General features: G+C 44.7%; 1 protein-coding gene and 1 long non-coding RNA gene across 21 annotated transcripts in view; one reads left to right on the top strand and one right to left on the bottom strand.

Moving 5' to 3' along the window:
- svila (supervillin a) overlaps nucleotides 1-16,744 on the top strand; it is a 59,175-nt gene that overhangs the window by 24,386 nt on the left and 18,045 nt on the right. For 10 of the 20 annotated variants that reach the window (XM_035619185.2, XM_047329809.1, XM_047329811.1 and 7 more), the window contains 14 exons: nucleotides 1,717-1,780; nucleotides 3,549-3,640; nucleotides 4,397-4,460; nucleotides 4,606-4,748; nucleotides 4,840-5,563; nucleotides 8,364-8,447; nucleotides 9,184-10,050; nucleotides 10,718-10,885; nucleotides 11,556-11,590; nucleotides 13,423-13,487; nucleotides 13,821-13,957; nucleotides 14,330-14,410; nucleotides 14,897-15,197; nucleotides 16,000-16,065. In XM_035619185.2, coding sequence (XP_035475078.2) covers nucleotides 1,717-1,780; nucleotides 3,549-3,640; nucleotides 4,397-4,460; nucleotides 4,606-4,748; nucleotides 4,840-5,563; nucleotides 8,364-8,447; nucleotides 9,184-10,050; nucleotides 10,718-10,885; nucleotides 11,556-11,590; nucleotides 13,423-13,487; nucleotides 13,821-13,957; nucleotides 14,330-14,410; nucleotides 14,897-15,197; nucleotides 16,000-16,065 — 2,891 coding nt within the window. The remainder of the gene's footprint in view (nucleotides 1-1,716; nucleotides 1,781-3,548; nucleotides 3,641-4,396; nucleotides 4,461-4,605; nucleotides 4,749-4,839; nucleotides 5,564-8,363; nucleotides 8,448-9,183; nucleotides 10,051-10,717; nucleotides 10,886-11,555; nucleotides 11,591-13,422; nucleotides 13,488-13,820; nucleotides 13,958-14,329; nucleotides 14,411-14,896; nucleotides 15,198-15,999; nucleotides 16,066-16,744) is intronic. The other 10 variants (XM_047329813.1, XM_047329821.1, XM_047329819.1 and 7 more) reach the window with 6 other exon arrangements.
- Nucleotides 11,514-15,012, bottom strand: LOC118291174. The gene is made up of 2 exons (XR_004786570.2): nucleotides 14,837-15,012; nucleotides 11,514-13,981 (listed from the first exon to the last, which is right to left on the bottom strand). It is a non-coding gene; the product is annotated as an uncharacterized LOC118291174 (long non-coding RNA).

Consider the following 16,744-nt stretch of genomic DNA (forward strand, 5'->3'; position numbering starts at 1 on the left):
CAGTTCTGCACTATGCCACAATAACTGAGGAGATGATGTTCTTGTTTAGTTTTGCAATAATTTCAATATTTCTACAATGGAGGCTGTTTTTGATGAAGGATCAAGTATCAATGACGATTAATGGTTACAATGACCAATAATATGTATTTAAGGTTGACGAATACCAGACCTTCTCTTACTAGTCTGCTTCTGATCTTTATATGCCCTTGAACCAGACTGATACAATTTCCATCTAAATTCTCACCACTCAAATTCAATATTCCTGAAATCTAAGTGTATCATTCGCAAATTGTTGGAAATTGGTGGATTTCTGCTCTTGCAGTGAAGAGTATCTCAGAGTATCTCAGATGAGTTGATATTTGAATACTCTGTGAGGCAGGAGCTTCAGTTAGAAACGGATGTGTGCACTAGTTCAGATAATGGGGATCATCGTTCAAGGTTTGGGAGGAATGATCTGCGTCCTCACCAGCCATATTTCACCCAGCTGAAACAATACACGACTATACCCCCACACACATGCAAGGCACACTGCCCTTCTCCAAATAAGCCTTCTCTCTTCTCAAATGGGGTTTTGCCTAAGTGGAAGGGATTTAAAGCGTCAACCCAAACATCCTTAATAAGGACTAACAAGTCTGGAGACTTGTGGGGGGTTGGGGGTGGGCGACCTCAAGGGAGAGGTTAGGGATTTGGGTGGAGCCGTAGCGGGATGGGGGGCTGAGCGAGTCATATGGCCCTGAGGTGAACTCCGAGGGGATGGAAGTGGGACCACATGTTTGTCCTGAATTCGCACGGCTCGGACCACGCTGAGGTCTGAGGGGCAGCCAAAACCACACGTTTGAGGTTGGAGTCAATAAGTGAAGCAGGCGTCAACATTCCTCTTAGAGGGATGCGCCACAGAACTTCAATTCCTCCCAAGACTGTTTATGATGCTTAAAACCCCACTAATGCCCCTTTTTTCTTGGTAATGAGGCTTTATTTCTCTGTAGGCAGGTGTTTATGTCACTTTTTAAACTGTCTTGGTCCATTTTCCTAATAGATCCCAGACTTTATTAGGCATTTAAGACTTGTGTCTAATTGCGATTTACCGCGTAGCTGCATAACTTTTCTTTTATAAGCTTTTCTGAGGTTTGGGGAATTGGGAAGTACGGTTTCACTGTCTCATCATGCAGTCCTCCTATCTTTATTCACGGTTGGTACAGAAATGCCAGCCCAGCGACGATGATGCATTTTTGGCACCATCCCAGCTCCAATTGCACTGCATCCTTGACGTGTGATCAGACTTTACAGCAGAATTTTTTTGGGCAGTGACACACAGGCAGTCACCGCTGCTGTCAAACAGGCTATGACCTCATGCACAGCACACGATAGTTAGGATGGAGACAGTCGCAGCAATGATTTCTGTGTCTGTCACTGTTTGCCGAGGAGGAGATGGAGTTTGGTGGGGTACCACCCCCTTTAACTGCACAGATCATTTATTATGTGATGTGATTCAGTCAGGCAGGCAAATTATTGTTTTCCACATCATTTGTTTTCCTCTGTCGAAGTCTACTTAATTAACGTGGGTCTGTGCCAAGGACTTGCTGGCCGCTTCACCTTAAGATGCCTATAGTTGCAGCAGGGTTTTGTCTGGTCATTAAAAAGCTAAAGGTTCTGCTGGTTTTTATATGAATGAATGGTGCAAAATGACTGAATGTTATTCTGTTCCTCTGCCCACAGGACTTGGGAGTGAGACTCCTATAAAACTAAGCAATCCCAGATTGCTGCAGAAGAGAGCTTTGAGGTAATGTATGCAATAACACTTTTTAGCATTTACTTTTCGTATCTGTTGTCGTAGTTCACGTTGTTAAAGTTGTTGACATCAGATTAAAGCTCCATTTGAAATTTTTCACTGATGAAACTTGAAAAGAGACTAGAAGAACACAGTGCTCTGATAAAATGTGAAGCGATACAGACTCCACCTTTTCCCGACAAGATTGTCTTGTTTTCTGCAAGCATAAATGAATGCCATCAGAATGAATTTTGAGGATGCTACAACCACAAAAAGTCCTCTCACTTTTCAAATGAAAATGTACCATAAACAAATGACATCATCTGTGGGTGGATACATTGTGCGGTCGACAAGCTGATGATTTTCTTTACGAATGAACAGACAGAGATGAGATTCATTACGTGATGGATGGAACGGACTTGAGAGCATCGGGCCGTTCACATATACCGACTCAAAGTAGCAGCTTTATCGTCCCTCTCACAAGCTTGAAGTTTTTGGGTGTGTTTAGTTGTGCATGTAAATTACATACTCAGCTCTATTTAGACATTTAATACTCTTCAATTGCTGCTATATTCGAGAACTAGGAAGTAGTTGAATCCACGGACACGTCTTCGAGTTTCAGTTAAAGTTACATCACGTAAATGCGGATTTACCGCAGTGACCACCTTTTACTGCATTTGTTTAAAGCGCTTTTACAAGTTCGACTCATGAAAAGTTGTTTCACAAATGGAAAAAAGAGAGCTAGAGAAGCACAACGACTGCATACACAGTCGGTCAATCACAGTGTGAGGTGGCTGTGAATGTTGGATCATCAGTTTCAGAAAGTTACAGAAATGGACGGACACAAATCCTGACAACCCCCTACTTACTGTAGAAATAATTTGAAAATTAATTTTGGTAAGTTTGACTTTAAAGCCGACCTCGCGGATATGGGATTAAAACAAAACTGTTAGGAAATCAAATTTTACACATCCTTTAGACTAAGTTTGTGAATTTCAGACAGGGCCACAGCCAAGCTTGGTGAGAAGGTGAAAGATCAGCTCCCTGTGGCCCTCAGCAGTGTAAAACCTCTCTGCTGCATCATAAGCAGAATGGCTCCGCATCATGTCGTTGGCTGGGTGTCAAGTAGTCCATCATGCTGACACCTTGGTCTCCATTTGGGAAGTTTCATTTACAGCAGTGCGAACATCGAGCACCAAATTTAGTGTCGAACTTGAAAATGCTTTGTATGAAGTAATCACATCGCTGGGAGATATTTAGTCATGAAAACAGACAGTGTTGTGATAGGAAGGGATCTACTCTATCTTTGTATATCATTGCGTTAACTACTCTGTGGTTGCTGGAATGGACAAAGCCACAAAGTCATGTTTCCCAATTTTAGAGCCTTTCTCCGTATCAGTAATCGACTGCCAGCTCTTTTATAGCTGTGTTGCAACATAGCGGTTTTGAATCAATTCCATAAATGACTCCAGCATGTTTCTGGAGAAGGAGTGGTGTGTGTGTGTCGGAGGCAGATGATGTGACGGGTTAAACCCTGATCATAACTTCTAGATAAACATAAGAGGATTGATCATTTAAATGATTAATTACTTGTTTATACATCTTCATACGTACTAGACTCTTGACCAACATTCAAACCTAGCAGCATTTTTAATAAAGTGGATGACTGTTTTGATCAGATTCAGATTAATTCAGTGCACCGTCGGCCTGTAAACAAACCATGTTTCCTACAGCTCAGTCCCGTTTCAATAACAGTTGGTATTTTTCCTGCACCCCTCAGCTTCCAGAAAGAATTCTCCTTTGACGAAAAAGACGACCCAGCCAAAATCACCAAGGATATAGATGTGAGTCTCTTGGCCAATCTCCCTAAAGGTGAGTCAGATTGTTCTTGTCTTTTCTATCTGCCTGCTTGCAAATGCCCCCTCCCATTGCCAGCTTTTCCCAGGAATTGAAAGTCGCTGTTGTGCAACAGCAGCCCCTTGCCAGGTGGATTTACATGTTAGTCATAAAACCAGTTTTTCTACAAGCACAGTTCTGATTTGAGGTACAACATGAACCACTGCAAACTCTCTCAACCTGGTCCATCTGATATGAAATGTTGGAACCACAAACACATTCAGTCCTGTTGAGCTTTGTGGGTCTGCTTTGATCAGCTTTTTACATGTTATGAGTCATACAGTAAGAAAGGATGGTTTGATAAAAGGATTTAATCAAAAGTAAAATTGCTTATTTCATTATTGAACAAGCAGCATGTGATTAGGTACATCAAAATATTGTGTCCATTGAAGCTGTGTGAAGTCTAATAAATGTTCCCAAGTAGTCACTTGAGTCTTTTGTGGGTTGGGACTGAAAACTACAAGTTTGAAAATAAAAATAAAATCTGGGGGTGACAAAATCACATCAGTCTTAACTCTCATAACACACACATCTCTGACCGAACTGTTGTGTTGCTTTGTGGGTAATGTAGCAGGTTTTGACAAGGAAGAAGAGTGTAGGAATAAAAATAGAAAATATCTCTGGGTCTACTGCATCGATTTTCGGTACTTGTCTGAAGATCCCACTGGCAAAGACGGATGATTTCTTTTTATGAAGATATAACAGCATCTCGTTCTTTTATTCCTCCACAAGTCTCTGAGTTGAGGAAACGATTTGAAGGCATTACCACAAGTTCAACTGACTGGGAAATGAACAGGTAAGAATGTGATGATGTGTGAAGATATTAAATAAATAAAAATATATGACAAAATTGACAACATCCTTCTTGTCCGTGTGCGTGTGTGCGTGCGTGTGTGTGTGTGTGCGCGTGCGTGTGTGCGCGCGTGTGTGTGTGTGTGTAGAAAGGAGCGTATTGCTCGACGGTTGGAGGGCATCGATGGTGAGGTGCATCCGTCTCTGCTGCCTAGTCTGGTGGCCAACCGGCTTCTAGAGGAGGATACACCGAGATACACCAGGGCCAGTGACCCCTGCGAACCCTGTGGTGGTGAGACGTGTGCAGACCTGGGACATTTAATGTCTTTCTTTTGTGCGCTTGCATGGGTATAACTGACTTGTTGTCTTTAACTGTCTTATAGTTACAGTCCAGCGATATGGTGTGGAGGGCTTTGAAAGTCAAGAAATGCAGCCGACGGCACCGGAGCGACAGTCCAGAGCTCGTTGTAGGCCTGACCCTCAGTCCTCCATTCACACAGAGCCAATATACAGTTCGGGCTCCACCACCGGTGGCCATGAGCTGGAGTCCAAAGCCGAGCGAATTGCCCGCTACAAGGCGGAACGTCGCCGTCAACTGTCCGAGCGCTACGGCATCTCCTTGGATCAGGAGCCAGACTCGGACTGTCCCTCCCGCCGCACTCGGAAGGAGTCGGAAGGCTCGGAGAGGCGAAACCGACTGGAGTGTGTGGGGGACGACGGGAGAGATATCACCCTGACTTCTTACACCAGCACCTCTGCCACTAGCCCGGGGTCCGGACGCACAGCACAGCACCACGGCCAAAGCGACCCGGGCTACGAGATGGCTCGAACCAGGGCGGACTCATTCTCAGAGAGGGAGAGGCTGATGAACCTGGAGAATCAACGGAGGGCCGCTCCCCCTGAGCCGCCATCCCCCTCTACCTACATGGATGTGACGTCGCTGTCCTCAGCCGCCCGGGTGCCCGCCAGGGACTACGCGGTCACAGGAATGCCACCCAGTTCACCCAAGCTGAACAGGAACCCTTCGCTCTCCTCTCCTAAACACAGTGCGTCTCCTGGGGACCTCTTCATCGAGCAGCAGGCCCACAACATCCTCAGCAGACAGGGGTGAGTGGGTTTGATGACTTTTTTTTTTCTACTCTCAGTAAATATTAAATTGTTTCTGTGAAAATGGCCATTTGATATCTACATAGCAGACAATTCCTTTCTAAGGGTCGAGACCCCAGGCGTCCCTTCCAATCCATGTACACATGAGTTTGAGCATAGCTTCCATGTGGGACAGAACACTGCTGTGTCATTCTCTTTAACAGATGGATTCGCTGTGACAGCGTTATCCATCAGCCTGACTCTCCTTGCCTCTGTCCCCGTCCTCATCCACACATGTCCAAGGTCATCCTGTTGGCAGGACTGTGGTTTCACGGCGGTTCAGGCAACCTGAGCTTGTTCTGGAACAATCTTTGACAAACACCGACTCCCACTGAGACCGACAACCTGGGCTCACCAAAATACACACAGGCAGATTTATACAAAACGTTTGTGTGTTATATTTCTTATTGCAGAGGTTTCAGGTGGACCGGTTGAAGAAAAGTGAATTGTATTTTTTTTTATTCCCAAAGGAAATCTGGCCAAGATGTTTTGCTGTTTTGTTTGGATGAGCTGTTTTTGAGGATAATTGGATAAAGTAAAGCTGCAGCTCCGTAACTGACCTCACATTCTTAGAGAGACATGCTCACCAGTGCTGACCAGAGCATGAGATTCATCCTTAAAAGATGCACTTGAGGAATTCAGTGGGTTTTTTTTATGTAGTTTTGACATTTGTACTGTACCGGTAATAAAACCATACACTCATTGGGTTATTATCTAAAATATTATTACCCAGACAGTCTGTTGTTAACATCAGCCACCGCACTTTGTAGACTGACTTCCTGATTTCCTGACTTAATCTAGTGCCCTTTTTTTATATATATATACACCAGTAAAAAAACAATAAATCTGAAATGGTAAAACCTTTGACAGTGTAGCTTTCCAGCTTAGTTTGGTTTGTTACCTCCGCCGAGGGGGTCATGTGATTGGTTCGGTTTGCAGGATTATTTAAGAAGTTATGGATGGATTTTGCGTGAAATTCTTTTCAAAGATGGGTCTCCATAGCGGGAAGCCATGGTTACCGTTGATTCAATTTTCGGGAGGCATCCAGATCCGGATTCCAGAGGAATTTTTTGAGGATGAAACAGCATAGAGGAAGGAGATTGCTCAGCCTTGGCGGAGGTCTGCGCTCTAGGTCTCTTGTTTGTGTAACGTTACCTTCACTGGAACGGTGGACAGGACTACACAAATAAGAACCAATTTGTAAAAAACTGAAACTACTCTTGCATTGGTCCAGTCAGTACTAGGCTTTTCCCAACAGGACACAAGGCAGTTGTATCTCAAGTTCAATTTAGCATTTCTGTCATCTGATTTTAAAGACCTCAACAGACAGCAAATGTTGTTTTTTTTATCCTGAAGAAAAGTATGAGTGGTTTTATCTAAAGCAGATAAACCTATTACTGCTGCAGAGAGTTTTGGCTGAACTACTGAAAGATAGTACAAATAGTATCAGCACGGCCTGTAGTCTGCCCTTACTGAAGACCAGATGAACATCGCTCTCTCTGTTTTTCAGTCCCTCTCTGAGGTTTTAAGAGTTCAGTCCAGTGTTTGTGTGTCTGTGGCGCAGGGGAAGGTGTTGAGTTACCTGGCCGCTCAGTGTGACTCCACAGTCGGATCTCTGACCCACAGCTGGGCTTGATCAGGACCAGTGAGGCCTTAGAGGAAAGGAGAGTGTAGCCTGTATCTCTTCTTGGGGCATCTGTTGGTGCTTCAAAGTCCTCAGAAAAAGTCTTACGTGAACTGTTTGCCTGGGACCAAACGGTTCAATCTTGGTTTCATCAATCCAGAGAAGCTTGATTCTTATAATCTGAGAGTCCTTTAGGGGCTTTCACTGAGCAGAGGCTTCCATCTGGCCATTCTGCCACGAAGCCCAGATTTGCTGCAATGATTGTTGTCCTTCTAGATGTTTCTCCCAAAATCCACACTGGATCTCAGGGGGGGTCAGCCAGAGTGACAGTCAGGCTCTTGGTCACACCTCTTTCCAAGGCCCTTCTTCTCCAATTGTTCCATGTGGTTGGGCAGCCACCTCGGGGAAGAGTCCTGGTTGTTCCAAACTATTTCCTTTTCAGAATTATAGAGGCCACTATGCTGTTGGGACAGCTAAAGGTGCAGATCTCTACACAACCTAATAAGACTATATTAGCAGTATGGTCGTATAGTTTTGAAGGTGATTAAGCTGCCATAAGATAAACCTTTTGTTGGGTAAGGGTTGTTGGTCCTAGTGCAAAAAAAGACAATATTTGGTTTGGGAAATGCTTCTGAAGTTTCCCTCTCAATTCTTCTCTTTCTGTGTTGACTCTAACTCTGAACTTAATGAACCAGTTCAGGCTGTTTGTGTTTGTTCACCATCGGTGGCCAGGATGACTCATTTGCCTATTGACTCCAGAGGAGTGCAATGGCATTTCCTCTGAATATCTGCTCCAGTAAAGACCTCAAAAGACCTCAGTTAGACAGGCGTGACTACAGAAAAATTCTAAGCAAACAAGTACAATCTGTTTTTTGTAGGAATCATTTAACAAATATTAAACAGGGACATTTATCTTATTTTCTTTTTTTTATGTTTTATTTTTTGTCTGATGTCTGTCCCAAAACCATAATATTAACAATGAAATGTGGCCAAGGCCATTCTCACTCTGTTCAAGCTCCATGTGAAGTCAGTGGTGTGTGTAATGTAGCGGTTTGAGTGTGAGCTCAATCTCTGGACTATTACCCACCCACTCAATCGCTCACTCTCATGTCTCCCGCTGGGTTTCCATTGGTGCAGTGCGAGGGCGTCGCCGAGCACTGATTGGTTCCTCCAGACTGATGCTGAGGGTGACACGCACTCCCTCATCAACTGGCCGTCGAGGTACACACAGGCCGGTTGTGTGCCCTCACGATATCACCTGCCATTTTCCCATTTCCGCTCGACTTACCAAAACCCATCAACCCAAATGAGCAGTGCTTCTTAAACTGTGGGTCAGGACCAAATACTGTTCCCTTCAAAAACCAAAACACAACTTCCTGTTTTAAATGATTCTAATCTATTAGGGTGAAACTACATTTGCTCAGTTTGGGTCCTGGACTGATTAGAAGACACACAAATGTTTGAGAAACTCTGCTTTTGTGCTTTGAATGTCAGCTGCGATCACCATCATCCATCATCCTCCTCCTCAATGTCACAAGCTCATTTCGCTTTGGACCATAACGTCATTTTCCATGCACATGTTGCTGTGTTCAATTTAATCCCCACGTGAAAAGAAATGTTTAATGGACTGAGTTAAACATACTAATGAAGGATAAAAGATCTGGTAGTGATAACTGCAGTATTACTTCTTTTAATTCCTGAGTAATTCTCACCTAGTATAACTCAATACAAGCTGATTTCAAAGTTACCCAACCTATTTCAAATATATTATATGTATATATATATATTTACTTACAGTTAATAAAATGGGGCAAAGAGTTGACAAAGGTGAAATTAGATTAGAGTGTGCCGTTAGTCTGTTTTATTGGGAGTCAAGCACTCATCTCTATGGGTTTAACATACACAGACTGTCTATTATTGTAGTGTTAATATTAACCAGACCTTTGTTTCCTTGAAGAATCAAAGTTAGGGAGAGGCTTGCCAGGGAGGAGGGCCGCCAGAGGAGCCCAGAGCTGGGAAATGTTACAGAAGCCCCAGTGCACCGCAGACAATTTCAGCACCAGACCTCTACACATTACCACGCGGATCCATCGGGCCCCCAGCAGGTCTGTGCAAAACCCCACCAACATGCCCCGGCTCCGCTCACCCGATCTGGGCAAGTGGGGGGACAGGAAGTTGTTGGACATCCCAGTTACCTTTCCATGGCCTCTGGTCCCACATCCAGAGGCAGGCAGCAGCTGCAGCAGCAGCAGGCTCCGGAGGAAGAGACTGAGGAGACAGAGGATGTGAAGACAGAGGGCCTTCTGAGGAGTAGGAAAGCAGTTTTGCCCTCGGAGATCCGCCGTAGGGAGAGGAGCACTGAGGACCCACGGAGAGGAAGAGGGGAGGAGGACCTGGGGATGTCCAAGGTGCAAAGCCTCACTGAGGCAGAGGATCTTGCAAGGGACAGACACAGAGACAGAGCCAGGTGGGATGAAACCGAGAACGCCTCCCGTTTCCATGCAGCCGAGAGCCGGCACAGAGAGCGGGAGAGGGCCTTTCATATCCACAAAGGGGCGGCCGCAACCAACATCCAGCCCAGAGCGGCACATGCAGCCCCAGGAAGCTCCACCTCCAGCGCAGCCTTGAGTCGCCCGATGTCAGAGGCTGCGGACTCGCAAGGGCCCAGTCAAAGGAACCGGCAGAACCACCTTGTGGAGGTCAGGCAGGGCGAAGGTTTCAGTAACGGAGAGAGCCTCCAGGACAGCCGGGTGTCTGTGGCCCAGCTCAGACATTCTTACTTGGACAGCACCGGCACCCCTCCAACCGGCCGCAGGAATGAGCCGTAGGTGGCAAAGTGAAATGTTACCTCCGCTATTCACTGGCTAGAAGCTGCGGAACTCACACTGATGCTTGTTGCCTAACATCGGCTGGTTGCTGAATGACTAACATCGAAGGTCCAGTGTGTAGGATTTAGGGGGATCTATCAAAAGAAATGGAATTCCAATTTCATAATGATGTTTTCATCATTGTGTATTCACTGAACTCTTTCACGCGTCTGCCATGTTTCTACAGTAGCCCAGAGTGGACAAACACTGTCACTCTGCAACCTCCAACGTGAGCTGCAACTAAACCCTACACACTGAATCTTGAATGTCAAAGCACAATGATTCTATTGCAGAGTTTCCAATCTGTACAAAAGGCACTAATGCATTAATCCCTTAAATCTAAGCCTCCTACAGTACAATGTTTTTTAGTTTTTTAGCGGAACTGTGACCTGTTCAGTTATAACCTGAGGTCAGTGAATGTGTGCTTGCTTCAACTGCATGGCCTTTGATTAAAAAAAAACAAAAAACAGGGGTGTGACTGAATAGTCAAACCTGTGCCTCTGCTTTTAAAAACAATATTTGCTTCCCGTCCCTCTCTATCTCTCCCTTACCATAATGTATTTGTTTTGTCTTTTACTTTGGATACTCTGTCTCTTGATCCCTCACCTTGGTTGGCCCCTCCAGTGAGTTTGAGGGGGACAGGGCGATCCTGGGCTACGAGGCCCCCTGGAGAGTGGAAAGGGACAGGGGGCGCAGGCCCCAGCAGTATGCCTATCCCGAGGAGAGTAGAAAGACCTCAGAGAGGTTTAGGACGCAGCCCATCACTTCTGCTGAGCGCCAGGAGACCGATAGGTACTGGTCTCAAGAACGCATGGCTGAGAGTGAGGAATGCTGCAACGTGATCATGACTGTCAAAGAAATCATGAAATAATGTTGATCTGATTGTACAATTATGAAGGTAGATTCTAATCGGGTTGTGGTGCAACCGTATACTTATCAATCACAAAGTATTCGGTGTGTGGTGTGAAATAAATAAGACCCAAGCACATCAATGTCATGAGGTGGATCCGAGTATCCCCTTGATTGTGTCTCTGACTCTAACAACATTAACAAAGCGGGAAGCTTAAAGGCCAAAGGTCCGTCTGATTGGGCCTTGGCAGTGACCATCACATGTGACCACGCCAATTAAGGAAGCATGAATCGCCCTTTGTTGGTAATCACTCGCCCACACCATGGATCGGGCAGACTTCTGTAATGCCGTCTAATTCTCCAACTTAGTGTGCTTTACTGGACTCTTGTTGCCCCTTTTCATTTCTTGTCCTAACACTTGCTGTCACATTTCCAACATACCAGAGGCGCCTGCTTTTCACTGCATCCCCTCACCTCCTATGTGCCTGGGTTTCTCTTGTTCCTGTCCCCGACTACTCGTCCAGCCTTTCATATTACTGTGTTATGCATGGTTGCAAGGATATAAGGAGACTTTGCTGATTAAATTTTTTATTTTTTTTTGTACTTTTTAAAGGTCCTGTGTGAGTTCAGATTTTGCTTCTACTGAAGGTAAGTAGTTGTTTTCTCTCCACAACTTATCACGGCAAAGATTTTGATTATCAGAGTAATACACATCGATCTGCCACAACATTAAATCCAGTAACTTGTTTTAATGTTGTGCCTGAACAGTGTAAATCTGTGGCCTTTTTTGAAAGAGTGTTTTGAACCATCAGTAATTTATTTACTGATTAATTAATTTATTTATACATTAACTTTGTCTGTACTCTTGAATTTATGTCCATGACTAATCAGTTACTGGTTTTCATATTGTGGCTGATTGGTGTATTCCATTGTGTAGTATAGTAAAAAAAAAAAATTTGAAAAGAAATCCAGCATATTTGTGGAAATAGACATTTAGGATTTACTTCATCCAGTTCTACAAACACATGTACAGTACTGTACTCTGCATTAAATAAAAGTAAAGCTTCCGGATCTACGGTGGCCTCTGCACTCAAAGTGTTAGCGAGGTAATTGATTAAGCGTGGCTTGCTTTAGTGGAATTATCAATATGTGTTTGACTAATGAGATTGCTTTACTGCGTCTTAAGTTACATAATGTTCAATGGAATATTTACAACAGTTAAGTAGAGCTTTCTTAGGGGCTAGTGAATCATATGGGCATTACAAAAGGCGTCATTTTGACTCAAGTTTTTATCTACTGACGGCAAACATTAATGCCATATTTGGCTTCTTTAAAGGAAAAAGAGTGTCACCTGTAATTCACAGATACCAGCCCAGCATATCATCAGAGTTTTGTCTTGTTGATGAAATCATGGTGATGTGCTGTGCGTCAGTGTAAGAGAGACACTGTTTTCAGCCATTCGCTTCTCCTTTCTTAATGGTAACGGATAAATAATCCAAGTTGTATACATTTGCCAGTGAAAACCACACAACTGACACGATTATCTGCAGCTTTCACAATTTAAGACTGCAACAAACGATTGAAATGTGACTTGATATAAAAACTTCAAGAGTAGAAATGAGGAGGTGGAGGCCAAATAACTCAAATCTCCCTACTACGGTCTCATGTTTTTTACAGGAAAGCACTTTTTTGCAGTATTTTATAGTTTATAGAGTCATTATTTGTTCTCACAGTAGCTGCACTGAGGGCAGAACCCTCTCATCTGCTTCTTATAAACTCACAGGCAGCCGGGACGTGAATTAAGAGGGAGCAGAGCTCGGCACAGCAGCGTCAGTCAAAAGGGAATAGTTGTTTGGTGATGTCATGTAACGTGACTTGCAGGGTGTGTGTGTGTGTGTGTGTGTGTGTGTGTGTGTGTGTGTGTGTGTGTGTGTGTGTGTGTGTGTGTGTGTGTGTGTGTGTGTGTGTGTGTGTGTGTGTGTGTGTGTGTGTGTGTGTGTGTGTGTGTGTGTGTGTGTGTGTGTGTGTGTGTGTCAGCTATGTCTCCGCACACCTGTCTGCCTCCACAGGTTTAGCGGTCTATCTTTGCTCCATGTGATTAAACCAGATGGAGCTGGTGGTGGGAATAATGATGGTAAACAGAGTATTGTGATTACTTTACTCTTTCAGGATAGTCGTCTTTCAGCACAATGGATGAAACCTTTCTCAGACATTTCCAAGTTCCATTCTGTTGAATCTTGGAGGAGATCGCATTTGCTCTTGGGCCAAAGGGGAATGTCTGTGGAGAGTCTGAGCCCTTGAATCAGGAGTAACTGGACTTGAATGTAGATTCGTGAAGACGTATTTTTTACACAATAAATGTTATGCAATTGATTTTTCCCAAGTATTTAAGATGATTCTGACAAATTGTTGCTATGGAAAAGACATCCACAGTCTCTAAGGTCTAAATATATGTGTGTCTCTTCTCTGTCCCTCTTTAGGTGATGAAGAGAAGCTAGATGATCGAGCCAAGCTGAGCGTAGCGGCCAAGCGCTCTCTCTTCAGGGTGAGTTTCAACTGTTGGCTGTTTGTCCTCTCATGTCTTCAGATTCTTCTGGACATTGTCTGATTTTTCTTGTCCTCTTGAGAAGTTAGAGCTAAGGACTCGATTTGGTTTCATCTCTGCCAGGGTTCAGACCACAGAGCTTTTTTATCAGATAACTTTTCACTCCAAATTTGTCGATAGAGATATTTGAATCTACTCCGGTGACTAATTCAGTCACTTTCACCTTAATTCTGTTTACTCTGCTCCTGGATTAACTCACTTGTATTAACAGGAGGTGAAATATTCCATTGACTCGTAATGATTTTCCACGTTTATCTGGACGTGTCCATCCAGGAACTGGAGAAGAGCATCGATGGCGGAGCTCCCAAGCCTCGATCCAGGAATGCCGCGGTAGACAGGAGACTGAGGCGGACACAAGACCGATCCAGAACTCAGCCGGTCACCACGGAGGAGGTCGTCATCGCCGCAACGTAAGCTACTCTGTTTGATTGGAACTGTCAGGAAGGCAGAGAAAGGCAAATGAGCTGATTCCCAAAAAACTATTAATGGCAACAATCAATCATTTTTCATATTTTGTCAACCTGACTCACAAGTCACATTTTCCACTGTGAATATCATTCAAAATTTCATTTGTGTGCAATGTTCTCCCTAAATCTTGAAATGAAATTTTGGTGTGAGTCAACATCCATCTACCTGAACATCATAACAATGATGTATGCATTAGCTTGAAATATTTCTTAATCACATTAAAACATTCCCCCTGTCGACTGTGTGTTGTCTCTGGCACCTGTGTGTGTCTGTGTGTGTGTGTGTGCGCGTGTCTCTCTCCTTGACGACTGTAGCGTCCCCTCTCATGTGCCACAAACGGTGACTGTTCTCACTGCTGTAGCACGCATCCCTAGCCCCACTTTCCCATCATCCAGGTACATGGCACACGCGTGTGCACGGGTTTCGAATGCTCACACCAGTCTACAGTGTGCGACTAACATGTTTCTTCTGGTTGCTGCTCATTTCACCTCGGCACGGTTTCGTTTTCAGAGTGATACTCTCACAAGTAGGTTCTAGCCCACAGGGCTCTAAGTTCTCAGTCGTGTAAACTTCTTAGTTTTTTATGTTTTGGTGCCCTCCTGTGTAACGGGAGGAAACTACATGACTAAATTATTAAGTGATGCATAGGACGAGAAGGGTTTTACTTATGTCATGCTTTTGCTTGTAGTGGGCATGAGTCACTCTGCCTTGTGTAACTCTTTTTTTGCTCTGTTTAAAACTTATAGTGCACACAGCTCCATAACGCTGTCTCTCATGTAGCATGCCACTAACTAGCTTGCATGAGCTCCTTCCAAGCTTACCAGAAGTCTCCCTTTCTCCTGCCCTCTTTGTCTCTTGGGTGCCATCGTCCCTCCCCTCAGCCTGCAGGCGTCCTCGCAGCAGAGCGCTGCCGCCCAGGAGCAGGCAAGGGAGGCGCGGAGGGCGCAGGACATGCAGGAGGCCCAGGCCTCGAAGCCGGTGTCCGCGATGGAGGGAAAAGCTCAGGGTCAGGTTCAGGAGGAGCCCGACCTCTGCACCCTGAGCCTGGCAGAAAAGATGGCACTGTTCAACCGGCTGGCTCAGCCTCCGACCAGGGTCACCCGCACCCGAGGGGACACGCGCCAGCGCAGGGCCAACGCTCGCTACCAGACACAGCCCATCACGCTGGGAGATATGGAGCAGGTAGGGGAGGAGCGGGGTGATGATGCAGTGTAATTACATGGTTTTTTTCACCCATGTTCTACCCATTTTTTCTCCCTCTTTTTTATTTTTAAGAAAATGGGGGTAAAAAATCCCAAATGACTCATGAGGCTTCACTTTTACTTATAACTAACAGTATCTTTTATCCTTAGACCCAAAGTGATGGCAGAAAAAGCTTCACAAAATAAAACGGGAAAAGAATCAAAAAAACTTGTGGGGAAAAATGACAAGCCCGAGCAAGAGGAACAGGCATCCCTTTCCCAGGATGGACATGCAAACGGTGTCATAAATACACCATGGGACTTTAAGTAGGGATTTTAAATTTTGAGAAGTAACTAATCAGTAGATGTGAGGTCACTGTACTGTGGAGATTGGAACCACTTCTTTATTTAACTGGTAAACAGTGCCGGCCAGGCCAGGAGGAGCCTTGCTGCTGCATGTTAAAATAACTCCAGGCTAGACACTGTCGACTGACTTGAGTTAAAATAGCCTGGATGTGAACAGCCGAACACATGTAAAGACGGTCAACTGATCTCCAGGGCAAAGAAAATGTGTTAATATCACAGTAAACCTGAAGTGGAAAAAGCTACTACTAATAGTTGATTGTCTGAAGTAGCAGTCATAAGAGTACATGGACAATAAGGATGATAATTATGGGTAATGAAGTACAAACCATATATCTTTGTCAGTAAGAAGTTGTCTAGTCCAATAAGCCAACAGGTAGTTACAGTATAATTTTTCCATTTGATGAAATGGAAAATACATGAACGTGTTTCTGCTCCAGGAGTCCTCAGACATAGACGTCAGGGATGAGCAGGAGCTGTGTGACAGCCCAGTCGAGCACCTACAAGTAAGGCTCCTCTGAACAACCACCATGCATCTGCCTGAGGCTGACGGAGCTCTTCCCAGAAACGGCCAAACATTCGTGAACATCGTGCGCTGTGTGTGCCATCCCAGTTTTTGGCCCATCTGTGTGGTTTCATTGTGACTGTACCGCGCATGGCTTAGCTTCTGATAAGAGTTCTGACTCAGCTCTTCATCATCACACTGTGTCCGTAAAGAGGCTGTGATGTGAGGAGGGATGATGCCCCAGGATTTATATTTCAGCCTGGCCGAGGGCTTGAAAGACGCCTCTGTGTTTGCGAGAGAGGGGGAACAAAAGCAGTGCAGCTCTTGTTCACCACCACATGGACTGAAAGCAGCTTTTTGTCAGCAGCTCATTGGAAACTGCTGTTGCAGGGAGATGAAATGTTAAGGGAGAGGATTGAAGCAAAAAGAAAAGTTAGAGGACGAAGATGACATTTCTCAACGGTTCTGCAGCTTCCATGGAGGTTTGCTGTTGTTTCTCATATGTTACTCAGCAAAACTATGAGGTCAGTCCATCACATCCATTTGATGTTAAGTTATGGTTGTAGGAGATTGTGTTGTTTGGCCACTGCATTGTGTGTGCGCGTAGGCGGGGGTTCTGGCATGGCTTTGTGATGTGGGCTGCAAGTGACCGGAGAGATAGGCTGCCCTTTGATACTCAG

Source organism: Scophthalmus maximus, chromosome 21, assembly GCF_022379125.1.
Source record: "Scophthalmus maximus strain ysfricsl-2021 chromosome 21, ASM2237912v1, whole genome shotgun sequence".
Classification (NCBI taxonomy): Eukaryota; Metazoa; Chordata; class Actinopteri; order Pleuronectiformes; family Scophthalmidae; genus Scophthalmus; species Scophthalmus maximus.